The 12,841-nt window shown below is 41.3% G+C and overlaps 1 protein-coding gene and 1 non-coding gene across 2 annotated transcripts in view; both read left to right on the top strand.

Annotated features, from left to right (window-relative positions):
* Positions 1-1,436: 1,436 nt before the first annotated feature.
* Positions 1,437-12,841, top strand: part of DCT (dopachrome tautomerase) — a 29,856-nt gene continuing 18,451 nt past the window's right edge. The window contains 4 exon segments of the mRNA XM_064646003.1: positions 1,437-2,878; positions 3,120-3,252; positions 3,879-3,954; positions 4,706-12,840. Of these exon segments, the coding sequence (XP_064502073.1) occupies positions 12,583-12,840 (258 nt within the window). The 5' untranslated portion in view covers positions 1,437-2,878; positions 3,120-3,252; positions 3,879-3,954; positions 4,706-12,582.
* On the top strand, positions 2,270-2,342 carry TRNAF-GAA (transfer RNA phenylalanine (anticodon GAA)). The gene has a single exon. It is a non-coding gene; the product is annotated as a tRNA-Phe (tRNA).

Here is a 12,841-nt window from a genome sequence, read left to right as displayed (position 1 = left end):
CACTGAAGTGGGCAGCTGAGACAGCCATCTGCAGTCATAGAATCATAGAGTGGTTTGGGTTGGAAGGGACCTCAAAGACCATCTAGTTCCAGCCCCCCTGCCAGAGGCAGGGATACCTTCCACTGGATGAGCTTGCTCAAAGCCCCATCCAACCTGGCCTTGAACACTTACAGGGATGGGGCATCCAGAGCTTATTCTGCAAATTGTGGCCTGTGGGCCCTTGTGTGTATGTATTGACTGCAGTTGGTGCAATGGAGATAACTCTTACTTTCTCCAAGGCTTTCTCTGGTCTGACCTTGGCACTTGCTTACATTTGTATGCTGATTGGCATGAAGGGGTGTCACTGTGGTTGAGGCCAATCATCACTGTCATCATATGATGGACTAGAAAAAATCTTTAGTTTGTCCACCCTGTACTTTATTTGATGTAGGAGAAAGGTTGTGAGTGAAAAAAACATGTTGTGGGCTTTTTTTTTGTTTCTTGATTCAGAATGCTTCATTTTACTAAAACTGTGTTCTTATGCTCTTTAAGTAGCCATGAAATGCAAAAATCTTTCTGGTTTTCAGGAGGAACTTTTAATGCAAAACCGCTCCCTGAATTCTTTCTGGGGAAAAGGTGACTGTTAAATATTCTATATCTGGGACCGAACTGTCCTACTCTTTTTTTTTTCATTTGTTTTGTATTACCTTAAGTTTTTATTTCCATTTCCATTTTACCTGGCAAAACAAATGTTTCTAAAAATGATAAATATCAGAATAACCCATTGGTCCGTAGTAGTAGCTGTTTTGTGGTAATGTATGAAAACTCTTAAGTCAATAGTGTTTTTGACTTCTAAGCATGCCACGACACGTTTGGAGCTTATCTGCAGCAAAGATCACAAGGTTGTGTTAGCTGCATCTGTAGGAGACATGCTTGTTAAGGGATTACATGCATAATTTCTCAGCAAAACAGTCATTGCCAGTGGCAATGGAAAATCACGAGAAGATGAGATTTTGTATCAGTATGTTGTTTGCACACCTCTTTAGTACAGTGGTGTGGGTGGTTTTTTTAACCTCTCCCTAATAGAAATTTTTTTGTTAAGAGTTTTTGTTTTCAGTCATGAAACTGCTGGCCTGGTCCTCAGCCTTTTTGCTTCTGAAAATAGGTCTTTGACTTTTGAAAATGTATCAGCTCCTGGAGAACGGTGTTTGCTCACAAAATACTTCCCAAAAGTGGAACAATTTGAGGAAAAATACACTCTGAAAGTAAAAGGAAATAGAGGGGTCTATGTCACTGGATATTCATATGGCTGGCTTGGGAAGAGGCTGGTTTTTCCCCACCTGAAAAAGGAGGAATTTGTTGAACTCCTCTATTATTGTGGAAGAGAGGTAAAAAAAAAGTTTTAGTGGTTTTTTTTGTTGTTGTTGTTGTTTTGTTTTGGGTTTTTTGTTTTTTTTTTTTTTTTGTTTTGTTTTGTTTTTTTTAACTAACATGAGGGAGCAGCAGTGAACAGTCTTGCTTAGCAGCCTCTCCCCACACAGTGTGCAGGGAGCATGAATAGAGGATGCTGTTATGGGTAGCTCTTTCTGGAGCCATGGGATGTGCAAATAAACACAAACCTGGGAGGTGAACATACAGTACCAGTGCAGCGTGCACTGTTGTGGGCACTTGGGTATATCCCTTGCCTTTAGCTTGTATCAGGAATGTTACAGCAGTTGCTTGTTGAAATAAATGCCTAATCAACAATGTGAGCATAAACTATTTTTTTCTTATAACTGTGCTTAGGATTTTTGATTTATGGAGACACATGGAGTTTCTCCTGTGGAACATGCAACTCCCAGCAAGACCATGGAAAAATGGTGCAAGTACCCCTTGTATTCCAGTCTCTGTGATATGTCATTTCTGCACAGAATTTGTCAGGCTTCAAAATAAAGTCCCTGAAAACTGAAGCTAAAATACTGCTACTTTAACGCTCCTAAATCCCACAGAATGTTGTAGTTTCTGTTACTTTCCCAAATGATCCAGGGAGCCAAAGCCAAAACACCATTGTTCTGATAGTAAACACGTGTAGGTTATGTGTGGTGCATAGATGTATATACGGGTAGGTTTGTGTTACTGCTGCATTTTAATTTGGCTTACGGCAAAGACTCTTCATTGGTTCGTTTGTGCTATCCAGCACTGTAGAGTGAGTAACATGTTTTATTTAAACCACCGAGTATAATAAACTCAGCCAGGTGACGGGCGGGAAAGAACAAATTAGTCCTATCACGCCAGATTGGAAACCACGGCAGCCGAAATAGCTCAGTTGGGAGAGCGTTAGACTGAAGATCTAAAGGTCCCTGGTTCGATCCCGGGTTTCGGCAGAAGAGCCTCCCTTTTTTTTCTCTCCATGATCGGGAGGTGGCGAGCGGATGCTGCCGCTGTAGCAGCCCAGCGGCCTCTGCTCCCAGGGCTTGTGGAGAGCCGCGGAATCCTTTGTTGAGCCGATACCGAGCGTGTCGCTCATGACGAACCGTTGCCTGCTTTCCAGTTTCCTGTTTTAGCTCTTTGAAGTTTACCTTTTTTGTTAAGGATGGTAAAACAAAGCAGCAAGCTTCTTTTCCCGTCCCTTCTCTGCCCCTTGCCATCTCACACTGTCGATGACGGGAGGGAAGAGAGAAGCGAAAGTGAAACTGTGCGATGAGAAGCGGGATGACTGGGAGGGTAGGGGCAGGGAGCGAGGGAGTCTCTCAAGAGTACTGGGAGGGCGACAGAGACAGAAGGATTAGAGATTACTTTTTGCCGAAATCTGGAGCGCAGGTTAGAATTCCCGGACGTCACGACTCTGCTGTCAACAGATGGCTGAAACTACTTTACTTCCCATAAAGGCAAAGGAATACCTTCGAGTACAGGAACTGTGGTAATTAATGTCACCTAGTCTTTACCATTCATGTATTTCCTACTGATCCTTTATGTACTTATAAGTTGGGAAAAATCACTTGGATTTTTCTGAAGCGTATTTTTAAGGAGGGCACCCGGTTTTGATTTGAAGCCATGAAGAGGCAGAAAGTTTATTAATTGTCCTTGGTAATTTGTTGCAACTGTTTAAAATATATTCCTTTTATTTGGACCTGCCCTCTGTTAAACCTTCTCTCTCTTAGATCAGAGATCTTCACGGTACATGGCATTTGGTCATCACGAAACTGTCAACTCAGCACCCAACTTTGTTTTGATAAGCTGAAGAAATCAAACTCTTTGAGACTTTCATTTTAAGACATTTTCTCCTGTTTTCAGGTAAGTTTTTTTGTAGCCTTTATAATATACTGATACCAGAACAATATACAGAAAAAGGACTTTCAGTATTGATGTCACCAGTGCAAAACGCACCAGTAAAGCAGCTCCTTACTTCTCTGCTCAGCGTTTTTCATCCATTCACAAAAAAGTGTCACTGGTCATTTTCTAATCACAGCCTCACATCAAGCCTTGATGTTGAATTACTTGTCTGATAGAAGGAGCACTCACTACAGATGAATATCCTATTAGTACAAACAGGGGTAGTGGTAGTGTTACTTAGATCCTACTAATAAGACAGATAAGGGATAGTATAACTGCTTATATTACTATTTTTCCTAAAGATTTTTTAAGCTTTTGAACGAACATCAAGACTGCATGCTTGAGTACTCAAGGACAGAAGGAAACGTTAAAATGGTCGCTTTTGACTTCTCATATGTACTTTTGCATGTTTGATATAAAAAATAAATACATATTTTTTGCAAATATCTTTTAATTATTCATAAAAGACATTAATGGTTCTTTGGGAATGAGTTAGGGAGGTATTAATTTCCTGCAGGTGTGATCAGAGGGGCAAAAGAAAGAATGACTGTTTACTTTCTGGCCTTTTTCATACTGCTGAATAAAAGAAAGTCATGGAGCAAACTTGGATATCAGACCTCTGACTATCTACTTGGCTTGTTCACCGGCACCCTGAGAGACAAGGTACGTTTGCTATGGAGGGAACAGCCCCACACAGTGCAGACACCAGCCAGCTGGTGCTGCTCAGCTGGGGGGGCCAGGACGTGGCCCTGAGACTTCTCTTATGCAGTGGTCTGGCCTTACCCACTCAGTGCTGTTCTGGAGATTTGGTCCTCTCTGCCACTGGATTTTTTGAGGGCCAGGAAAGGGTGTGAGTCACTCTCAAAGTGTCTGAGTTTTAGCAGGAGTACCCAGGCACGTGAATATATGACAAGTATGTGCTGTGGTAGTGTCTGAAATTTCTATTTTTAAGCTAAGGGTAATACTACCTGTAACAGCAATTCCCTTCTCAGAGGTTTTGTGATGTTAAACAGAAATTTTGTGGTACACCGAAATACTAAATGATAGCATTGATACTGAGAAGAAATCTCAGTTTTGTTTGGTAAGGGATTTGGATTGGTGGTTGGCTTCCAAAGGAAGTGACCACAGCACTAAGACTGACAGAGTTCAAGAAGTGTTTGGATGATACTCTCAGGCATGTGGTGTGACTCTTGGGGATGGTCCTGTGCAAGGGTAAGGGTTGGACTTGATCCTTGTGGGTCCCTTCCAACTCAGCATATTCTGTGATTCTGTGTCCCAGCACTGCAGCTCACAAAGCCTTGGATGCTGCTTCAACACTGAGTAAGGCCTAGGGTCTTATGTGGAAGAAGAGGATAAAATGAAGAGATAAACTTAATTCTTGTATTTTTAAACTTCTTTCTGTTTGATTTTGCAGGCTTGATGCAGATTTCTGATGTGATTTGGCAGGTTCTGCGAAAATAACTGCAAGAGTTGCTGCTTTATTGCTTGTCACACAATATTCAGACATTTTTCATTCAGCTGTATCTTCTTTACATAATCTTTTTTTTTTTTGCCGCTTTCTAGATTTATTCTTGCCATCAAACATTTCCATTTATTTTTCTATCAGCTTCTTCCCTCAAGATGAACCCCCTGCTAGGATGCAAATCCAGACTACTTTCACGTCTTTCTAAGACTTTATGTTTTAGTTACAAAGTTCCTTCTCTGCAACTGGGAAACTTCTCTGCCCCTACAGATATGGTTACATACACTTTTAAAAATGTCTATCAAATACTGAAGTTGATACCTCACAGGGATTCAGAGAAGAAATTACATTTTACAATGTTTCTTCAGCTGCATGCAAATATTCGAAATCTGGTGGATTTGGTTCATCTGCTTTTTCCATGACTGTCTTTGGCTTCTGTTTTAAGTGAATGAAAACTGTGGCAGAAGGAGCAGCTCAGAGAGCGGTGTACCCCACATCCTAGCTCTGCTGCAGCCTGCAACAACTTGCAATCACAGAACATGACAATTAATAAAGAAGCTTAGAGCTTTACTTTGAAACACCTATATTTGGTATTTTTGATAGTGATGGGAGGAATTTGCTGTACCTGGTGGTTTTTTGTAGGCTTCCTGAGGGTTCTGGCAGGTTCAGGTGTTCCTCATATGAGATGATCCTCCTCTTCCTCCATGTCCCTTAACTGCACGTGTACCTGATTTAAAAATCCCCTCCTTGTCCCTGATTGCAATTTCTGCACTTGATATTTGTTACTGTCTTAGACAACACTCTCAGCAGTGAAAAAATTGTACTCACATGTAGTAAAATTTCCTTCTCTTTGGGTTGAAAATTAGGTTTGTTTGATAGAAGATATTTGTTTCTGTCTCTTGACTAAAAGATTCCTGACTTTGTCTCCCTCACTGTTTACAGACATCTGGTAAATCTCATTTAGTTACACAGTATGATAGAGGCAAGGGGTTTAGAAACATGAGTCAGGACTCACATTTAGTGCCTTTTATTTTTGTATATTTTGATAACAAATCTTAGTTATTGTCTATCTGGTCTCTGGTCCTGTAGAAGAAGTAGAATTGGGGGTTTCAACTTTCTGGAAAATAAAACAAAAATTTTCAGCTGACAAAACCTCATGTAATGAGGCCTTTTCTGGTCCAGTTTCTTGGGAGTTTTGGTTTAATTTTTTATTTTTCTTTTTTCTTTCCTAGTGATATATTCCAGAGTTCCTAAATTGTGCTTTTGTAGGAATATAGAGCTCATATTTCGTAGTAATGTAGATCTATAGAATATATGGTACAGCTAACAAGGCAAATCTGGGACAGTTAAGATAAACCTTAACCTCCAGTCCTGCTATGGTTATCAATGCTATCTTTATTCCTCAGTGAACCTCAGGGGAAACATTATACTTTTTGTTGGAATGTACATACATCCTCTTGCTTTAAGCAAGGGAGCATTCATTACTTTGCCCAACAATGTTCTTGGGATTTAGCCCACATGACATGAAGGATGAGTATCTTTTGTTCCATTTTATATTTTCCATTGGGATAAGTAGTAGCATTAGGATTTTGAATAAAAATTGTGAGAGAAGAGTGTCTTCTGGAACAGGCTCTGGAAAGATTAATGTAAGATTCCAACCCAAACTATACTATGATTCTATAATTTCTGATATGACTTCAAATACAGTGTTTGTTCTATCTTTCAGATTTTTTCTTTTAATATGGTACAGAACGAGACCTGGATTTCCTTCTTCATATTTTCTCCCCTGTGAATGGGACAATTTGTTGAGTAGGTGAATTGTTGAGATGAGAGCCTCTGTCCTACCCTTCCACACTGCAGATGAAGTCTTACGCTCACACCTTCCTGATCATGTCCCAAATCATGGGCCACAAAGACAGCCTGCACGTTCACTGGGCTTTGGGCTCCTAACAGGTTTTGCACAGCATCTGTAAAGCTCCACATGTGCCAAAACTGGGATATTAAATCTGTTTGTATTCCATTTCACCTTACGTAAACTGGAACAAATCTATTCTATGGAGGTCCTCTCCTACCACAGCCATTTAGTGACATTCACCTCACTTCACTTTAGACATTTAGAAGAGCAGTGTCTGTCTGAGTTCAAACCAATCACCCTTCACCTTCTTTTAAGTTCAAGGCAGAGAAATTAGGATAGAGAGGTCATCTGAACTTGCCAAGATGCCAGTCTGAATGGGGAGGTGAATATATTCTATGACTGCCTTTATAGTTAGCCCAGACTAGGAGCTGATGAAATAATTCTGGAGAAAAAGCTGTCTTTGCTTAGGTGGTCACCCTAACAGTGGTTTAATCTGTCAGTCAGCATTGTATTTATCTAAACTATAGATAGCTTAAGCTTCTATCTCAGTTCCTACATGATACGGACTCTGAAAAAGGTATGCTTGTTTAGTTAGAAAGTTTAATGGAGTCTCACTAACCGAATGATGATACTCCTTCATGATCACCAAAGTAGTTTCTCAGATGTGTTAAATGAGGGATGGGATGGAAGAATGATTTTACAAAGGAAATAGAAGTGCTTGTTCATTATCTCTGACAGAAATGCAGTAAGGCAGCATCTGACTTAAAAGTATAAAAATGCATCCACAAATAATGTTTATTTAAGGCTGTGGAAAGATCTAACGGAGTTGACACAGGCATCTGCCATACTAAAGCAGTGTATGATTTTAGGACCTTTCTGTGCAAGTTGTGTATAGTACATGCTTCAGCTAGCACGTGTTCTGGGAGAAGTGAGAACCAAAGTGCCATCAAATTTGGAGCTTTTGAAGTGAATGTCTTTAATGAGGAATTCCCATTGCAGTCAGCTCCAGGAGGCAAGTTCAGCCGGACTGCAAGGCCCAGTGAGGAATCAGTGAGGAATCCCAGTGGGATTCATCTACCTAAATTGAGGTTAGGTCTTGTGTGGCGCAGTTCATCCTTTCCTAATGTGAGTACAGATAACAGGCCAAGCGAATTGCACCCTAAAACCATCTATTTCTCTCCATTAAGAGAGTATCTTACGAAGGAAACCCTGAGTGACTGGTTATGTGTAGATATCAATAATCAATAGATATCTAACATCAAGTGAGATGAATTTCATCCTCTGTCACAAGGAAGCCTATGGGTAAATCCACAAAAAGATGATGTGAAATTGGTGACACAAGGAAAGCTTGAGTAATCCAGCATCCTGATTGATAGGGTATGAGTACAGCAGTTGAGGAAAGAAAACTCGCATAAGACTGCAAAGCTGTCTTTAACTCAGGTTGAATTCCTGGCTGCACTCATCTTGTGTATTTTCCATGAGACCTGAGCAGATTGTTCTTCTCTGAGGTGCTCCTCTGTTCTAACAGTATATGAATGTATTGTAGCATAAAAATTGGTTTTCAGGAAAAGAATGCCACAAATCAGAAAGGGACTGGATAAAAAAATATGAGAAGCCAGGAGATGAAGACCCTGTTTATATGAAGAAGGATTTTGTGCAAGGGCAGGATCATGAGATCTTCAGAGCTACTTTGGCATGCCCAGACTTTGGCTTCATTCTCCCAGATACAGGACAGGGAGACAAAGGATAAGGTGATGAAAGAGCAGTAGTTTGTGCTGAGAGTTCCTAAAGACTTAAATTTGCTATGAGATTCAGGAAATCTAGAACATGCACAGGCATCTGGAAGCTGCAGGTTTCCTTATAGAATTATATTTCTTCTTGTTATTTCTAGAGTTATCACCTGTCTTTATGATATAACCTGTAATTTATTTATTCTTTCTATTGATGTATTGGTTTCCACACAAGTTTATATGTAGAATGTTTTATTTTGACCAAAATTCCTTCCAAAATGCCAAAGGCTAAATACTTTTCTGGCTTGATGTTAATCTGTGCTTGAGTACAGTAGAAGGAACCTGAGAAACAATAGTGTCATTGAGAAAAAAAATGTGAACCCACTGCCTACTTACTATTCAGGAATTCTGTATTACTTGTGTGGATTGTGTTTAGTGATTTCTTTGCCTGTATCTTGGAGTATTCTTTTTCTTTATTTCCTCTCTTGCCACATCCTGTCTTTGATGACAGGATGAGAAGTTTGCTATTGAAGGGTGACCATGGTCATGAATCCAGACTACAAAGTAGCTGAAATACTGTTTTCCTGTACTTTCAGTGTAAAGCCTAAATATTTTAACTAGTATATATCACACCAGTTTCAGGTGTGATAGCCTGACCTAGTAGCTCAGATGTGTGGTGTGGTGGGTTCACCTTGGCTGGATGCCAGGTGCCCACCAAAGCTGTTCTGTCATTCCCCCCCTCAGCTGGACAGGGGAGAGAAAATACAGCAAAGGCTTGTGGGTTGAGATGAGGAAAGGGAGAGCTCACTCACTAATTACTGTCATGGGTAAAGCAGACTGAAATTGGGGAAATTAATTTATTACCAGGCAAATCAGAGCGGAGTAAAGAGAAATAAAATCAAATCTTAAAACCACCTTTCCCTCATCCCGTCCTCCATTCTGGGCTTAACTTCACTCTCAAATTCTCTACCTTCTCCCCACCAGCTATGCAGGGAGACAGGGAGTGGGGACTGTGGTCAGTTAATCACATATTGTCTCTGCCACTCTTTCCTCCTCACACTCTGCTCCTGCTCCAGCCTGAAGTTCTTCCCACAGGAGACAGTCCTCCATGAATTTCTCCAATGTGAATCCTTCCCACAGGTGCAGTCCTTCAGCAACAGACTGCTCCAGTGTGGGTCCCTGCAGGGACACAGGTCCTGCCAGCAGATCTGCTACAGTGCAGGCTCCTGCCTCCACAGGTCCACAGGTCCTGCCAGGAGCCTGCTTCCCATGGGGTCACAGCTTCTCTTGGGCATCCACCTCTGGTGTGGAGTTCTCCACAGGCTGCAAAGTGGATATCTGCTCCCTGTGGACCTCCATGGGCTGCAGGGGGACAGTCTGCCTCACCATGGTCTTCCCTACAGACTGCAGGGGAATCTCTGACCTGGTGCCTGATGCACCTCTTCCTCGTCCTCCCCCTTCTTCACCGACCTTGGTGTCTGCAGAGCTGTTTCTCTCACTTATTCTCACTCTTCTCTCTGCAGTTGCCATTATGCAGTAACTTCTTTCCCCTTTTTGAATGTTATCCCAGATACATCATTGCTGATGTATCACTGCTGATGGGCTTGGTCTTGGCCAGTGGCTGGTCCATCTTGGAACCAGGTGGCATTGTCTCTGTTGGACATGGGGAAAGTTTCCAGAAGCTTCTCATAGAAGCCACCTCTGTAGCTTCCCAGCTATGAAACTGTGGCAGGCAAGCCCAGTATGTGTGGACAAGGCAGTGCAGGCACAGTTTTGATCATTGGCCATGGCTTGCGTGCTCAGATTTGCTGCCTGAAAAGTCCTTTGATAGTTCAGGCAGTAGTACCAACACATAGCACTACTCATTTTTCAAGACAGAGTAAAACTCCGTAGTAAATAAAAGTCATTCAGGATGCTATTTTGTAAACTAGTATAGTGCTGATACTGTACAGCCCCAACAACGGCTTCTTTATTTAAGTGTGATTGCTGTGGGGAAAAATGTGGGAGCTTCTCAACAACAGCACGCTAAGGAACGTACAGTGCCTGCTGTTTTCCCAATGACTAATTGAAAGATAACTGTCTTTTTGTAATTTTGCTCAATGTCTTCCTCACGGTGTATCATGCAGCAGCAGACAACCACCAATGCCAGCGACACAGTGGCGTCAGGATGTGGTCTGTCATTTTTCTGTCAGTCCTGATGCTCCCTGCCTGGCCAAGAAAGGCACTCCTAAAATGCTGATGCATTACAGAACAGCAGAGGCTAGTGCTACATCTCTACTAGGACTACATGCTGTTGCATGCTCCCAGTTATGTAGTTGTAATGGAGGGAAGTAATCATAATAAAAACTACATATGTGCCACTCTTCTACTAGTAGTTTTCCTTCATCTGTAGACCAAGTAATTTCCATGTTATCCTCTGCCTGCTATTTCTTTTCTCCACATTCTTTCTGCTTCCTCTTGTACTATATTGAAACATATTTTCTTGCCTTTCCTTGACTTTTGTGCCTCAAAACCTCGCCTTACTCTGAGCTTGCCCTTTCTGTCTCATGTAGAGGTCACAAATGCCAGTCACCCTTCTTATGGGTGTCTGAACTGAGCCAGTTTTGATTATAATGGCTGCTTGGATGCATTTTATGTATAGACACATCGGTTCAGGGATTTGATAGGTTAGGTGAATCCTATCCATATGTTTTGATTTTATTTTGGTGATGCTGATAAGTGTGTTCACTTTAATTGCTTTCAGAGAGTATGTTGGTAACTTTGGTACAAGGCATTGTCTAACCTAGATTCAAAGACTAATTCTTCTTACACTAGAGAGATATATTCAAATGCTGAGTAGTATGGAAAGGAGTGTTGTGCAGAGGGTTTTTGAGTCAGTGCTTCCATTTATAACTCCTGAGTTTCTTCAACATATTTTTTCAGCCACTATTCACACTTTCTGTCTTTTTCACGTGTTATGTCAAGAGCAGCAGGTGAAAGTCAGTTCCAGGTAAACTAAATCCAAAGTGAGATGTGTTGAAACCCATTTCAGACTACATGGTATTGCCAATTGGCTTTGTGCCTCCATAAATGAGGTAGAATCATATTTCAATTTTTCTGGCAAACAATGAGTTTTTGATATAAAGATCTGAGAACCTGAAAGTGCTGATGACAGTGTCCGCAGTGTGGATGAACTCTTTAGCTGCATGATGGCAATAACTGGCCGCATAGAACATAGACTTCTTGTGCCAGAATGGTGTCGTTGAACATCCATTGAAATATTGAATAGCACAGACACAATCATGGCAGTTTTCATTATACATGCTTACAAAAATGGCTAAACAACAGAGTGGGAAGGTAGTGAAACCTTTCAGTGAAGCGAGACGAATTGCCAGGTTTTATTTATTATGATGGACCTGAACTGATAGCTATTGCTTCAGACTCACAGAATCACTTATACCTACTTTATTTTGATTTATTTGTTTTATTCCTCTAGCACACAAGGGTTGCATTGTGGGCAAGAACTGCTGCGTACTAGGAGCTTTTAAAAGTTATTTTTGTCGATGTTCTGAACAGAACCACTTGCATGCATGTCTGCTGTGTGCATTGATCTCATAGACTGTCTCCTGCTAGGTGGGTAATAAATGCTCAGCTGTGATGGTTTTAAAAGTCCAACAGCCAGACTAGCTCCAAAACAGCCTCTGGTGTAATGATGGGGAAAGGATTAGAGAGCAAACAATGACCACTCACCCTTTAAAAACAATTAAATAATTTATTTTGCATGCAAAAAAGGCTATTAGGAAGGGAATCCTTCTCCACTTGCCACTCAGATATTTTCATTATAAGCATTGGAGTTCTGCAGTTGGCAGGTGGAGTCTCCATCTCAAACTTTTACTACCATATTTATTAATTTTTGTTAATGAGGCACCTATATCCTCTGCACTTACAGTAGTTTTCTACTGTGGCTGCTTTAGTGGAAAGTATTATCTTGCAGTGAACAAACTAAAAGAAAAGAGGTTTCCTCTTCTATTTATTTCTGTTTACAGGGTTTTGATTAAAAGAATAAACATGTTTATCCAGCCACCTCAACTAAAACAAGACTGTCAATTTCTCAAAGCTCATAAAAGACTTGGCAAAATAAATCTGAGGCATTCATTCTCCTGACAAGCTGCCAGAGTCTGCAGAACTTACTTTCACACTGGCATCTTTTCTGCCCTTGATGTCATGTGCAAAACACGAGGATTTATGCCGTGCTAATCCCTCTAATGAGGGCTTCTCCCAGCTTCTATATAAATCCTGCTCAAAGCCGTGGCTGCTGGGCAGGCACCACAGAGTCAAAGCACCTTTTGAACTGCATTCAAGGCAATTAAGGGACTGGGATTAAGCAAACCCCCAAAACCAGCATCCTTAGCAGTGAGAGGGATTACCCTGCTTGGCTAGGGTATGTTGCTGTGGCAAGGCCAGGTTGTCCCACGGCAGAGATATCCCTGCTCCGCTCACTCAGGTCCAGTGGAAAGGCAGGAC

The sequence above is a fragment of the Pseudopipra pipra genome, chromosome 2, assembly GCF_036250125.1.
Source record: "Pseudopipra pipra isolate bDixPip1 chromosome 2, bDixPip1.hap1, whole genome shotgun sequence".
NCBI lineage: Eukaryota > Metazoa > Chordata > Aves > Passeriformes > Pipridae > Pseudopipra > Pseudopipra pipra.
Note: the sequence above shows the minus strand (reverse complement) of the source record. Positions and strands in the feature narration are given on the sequence as shown.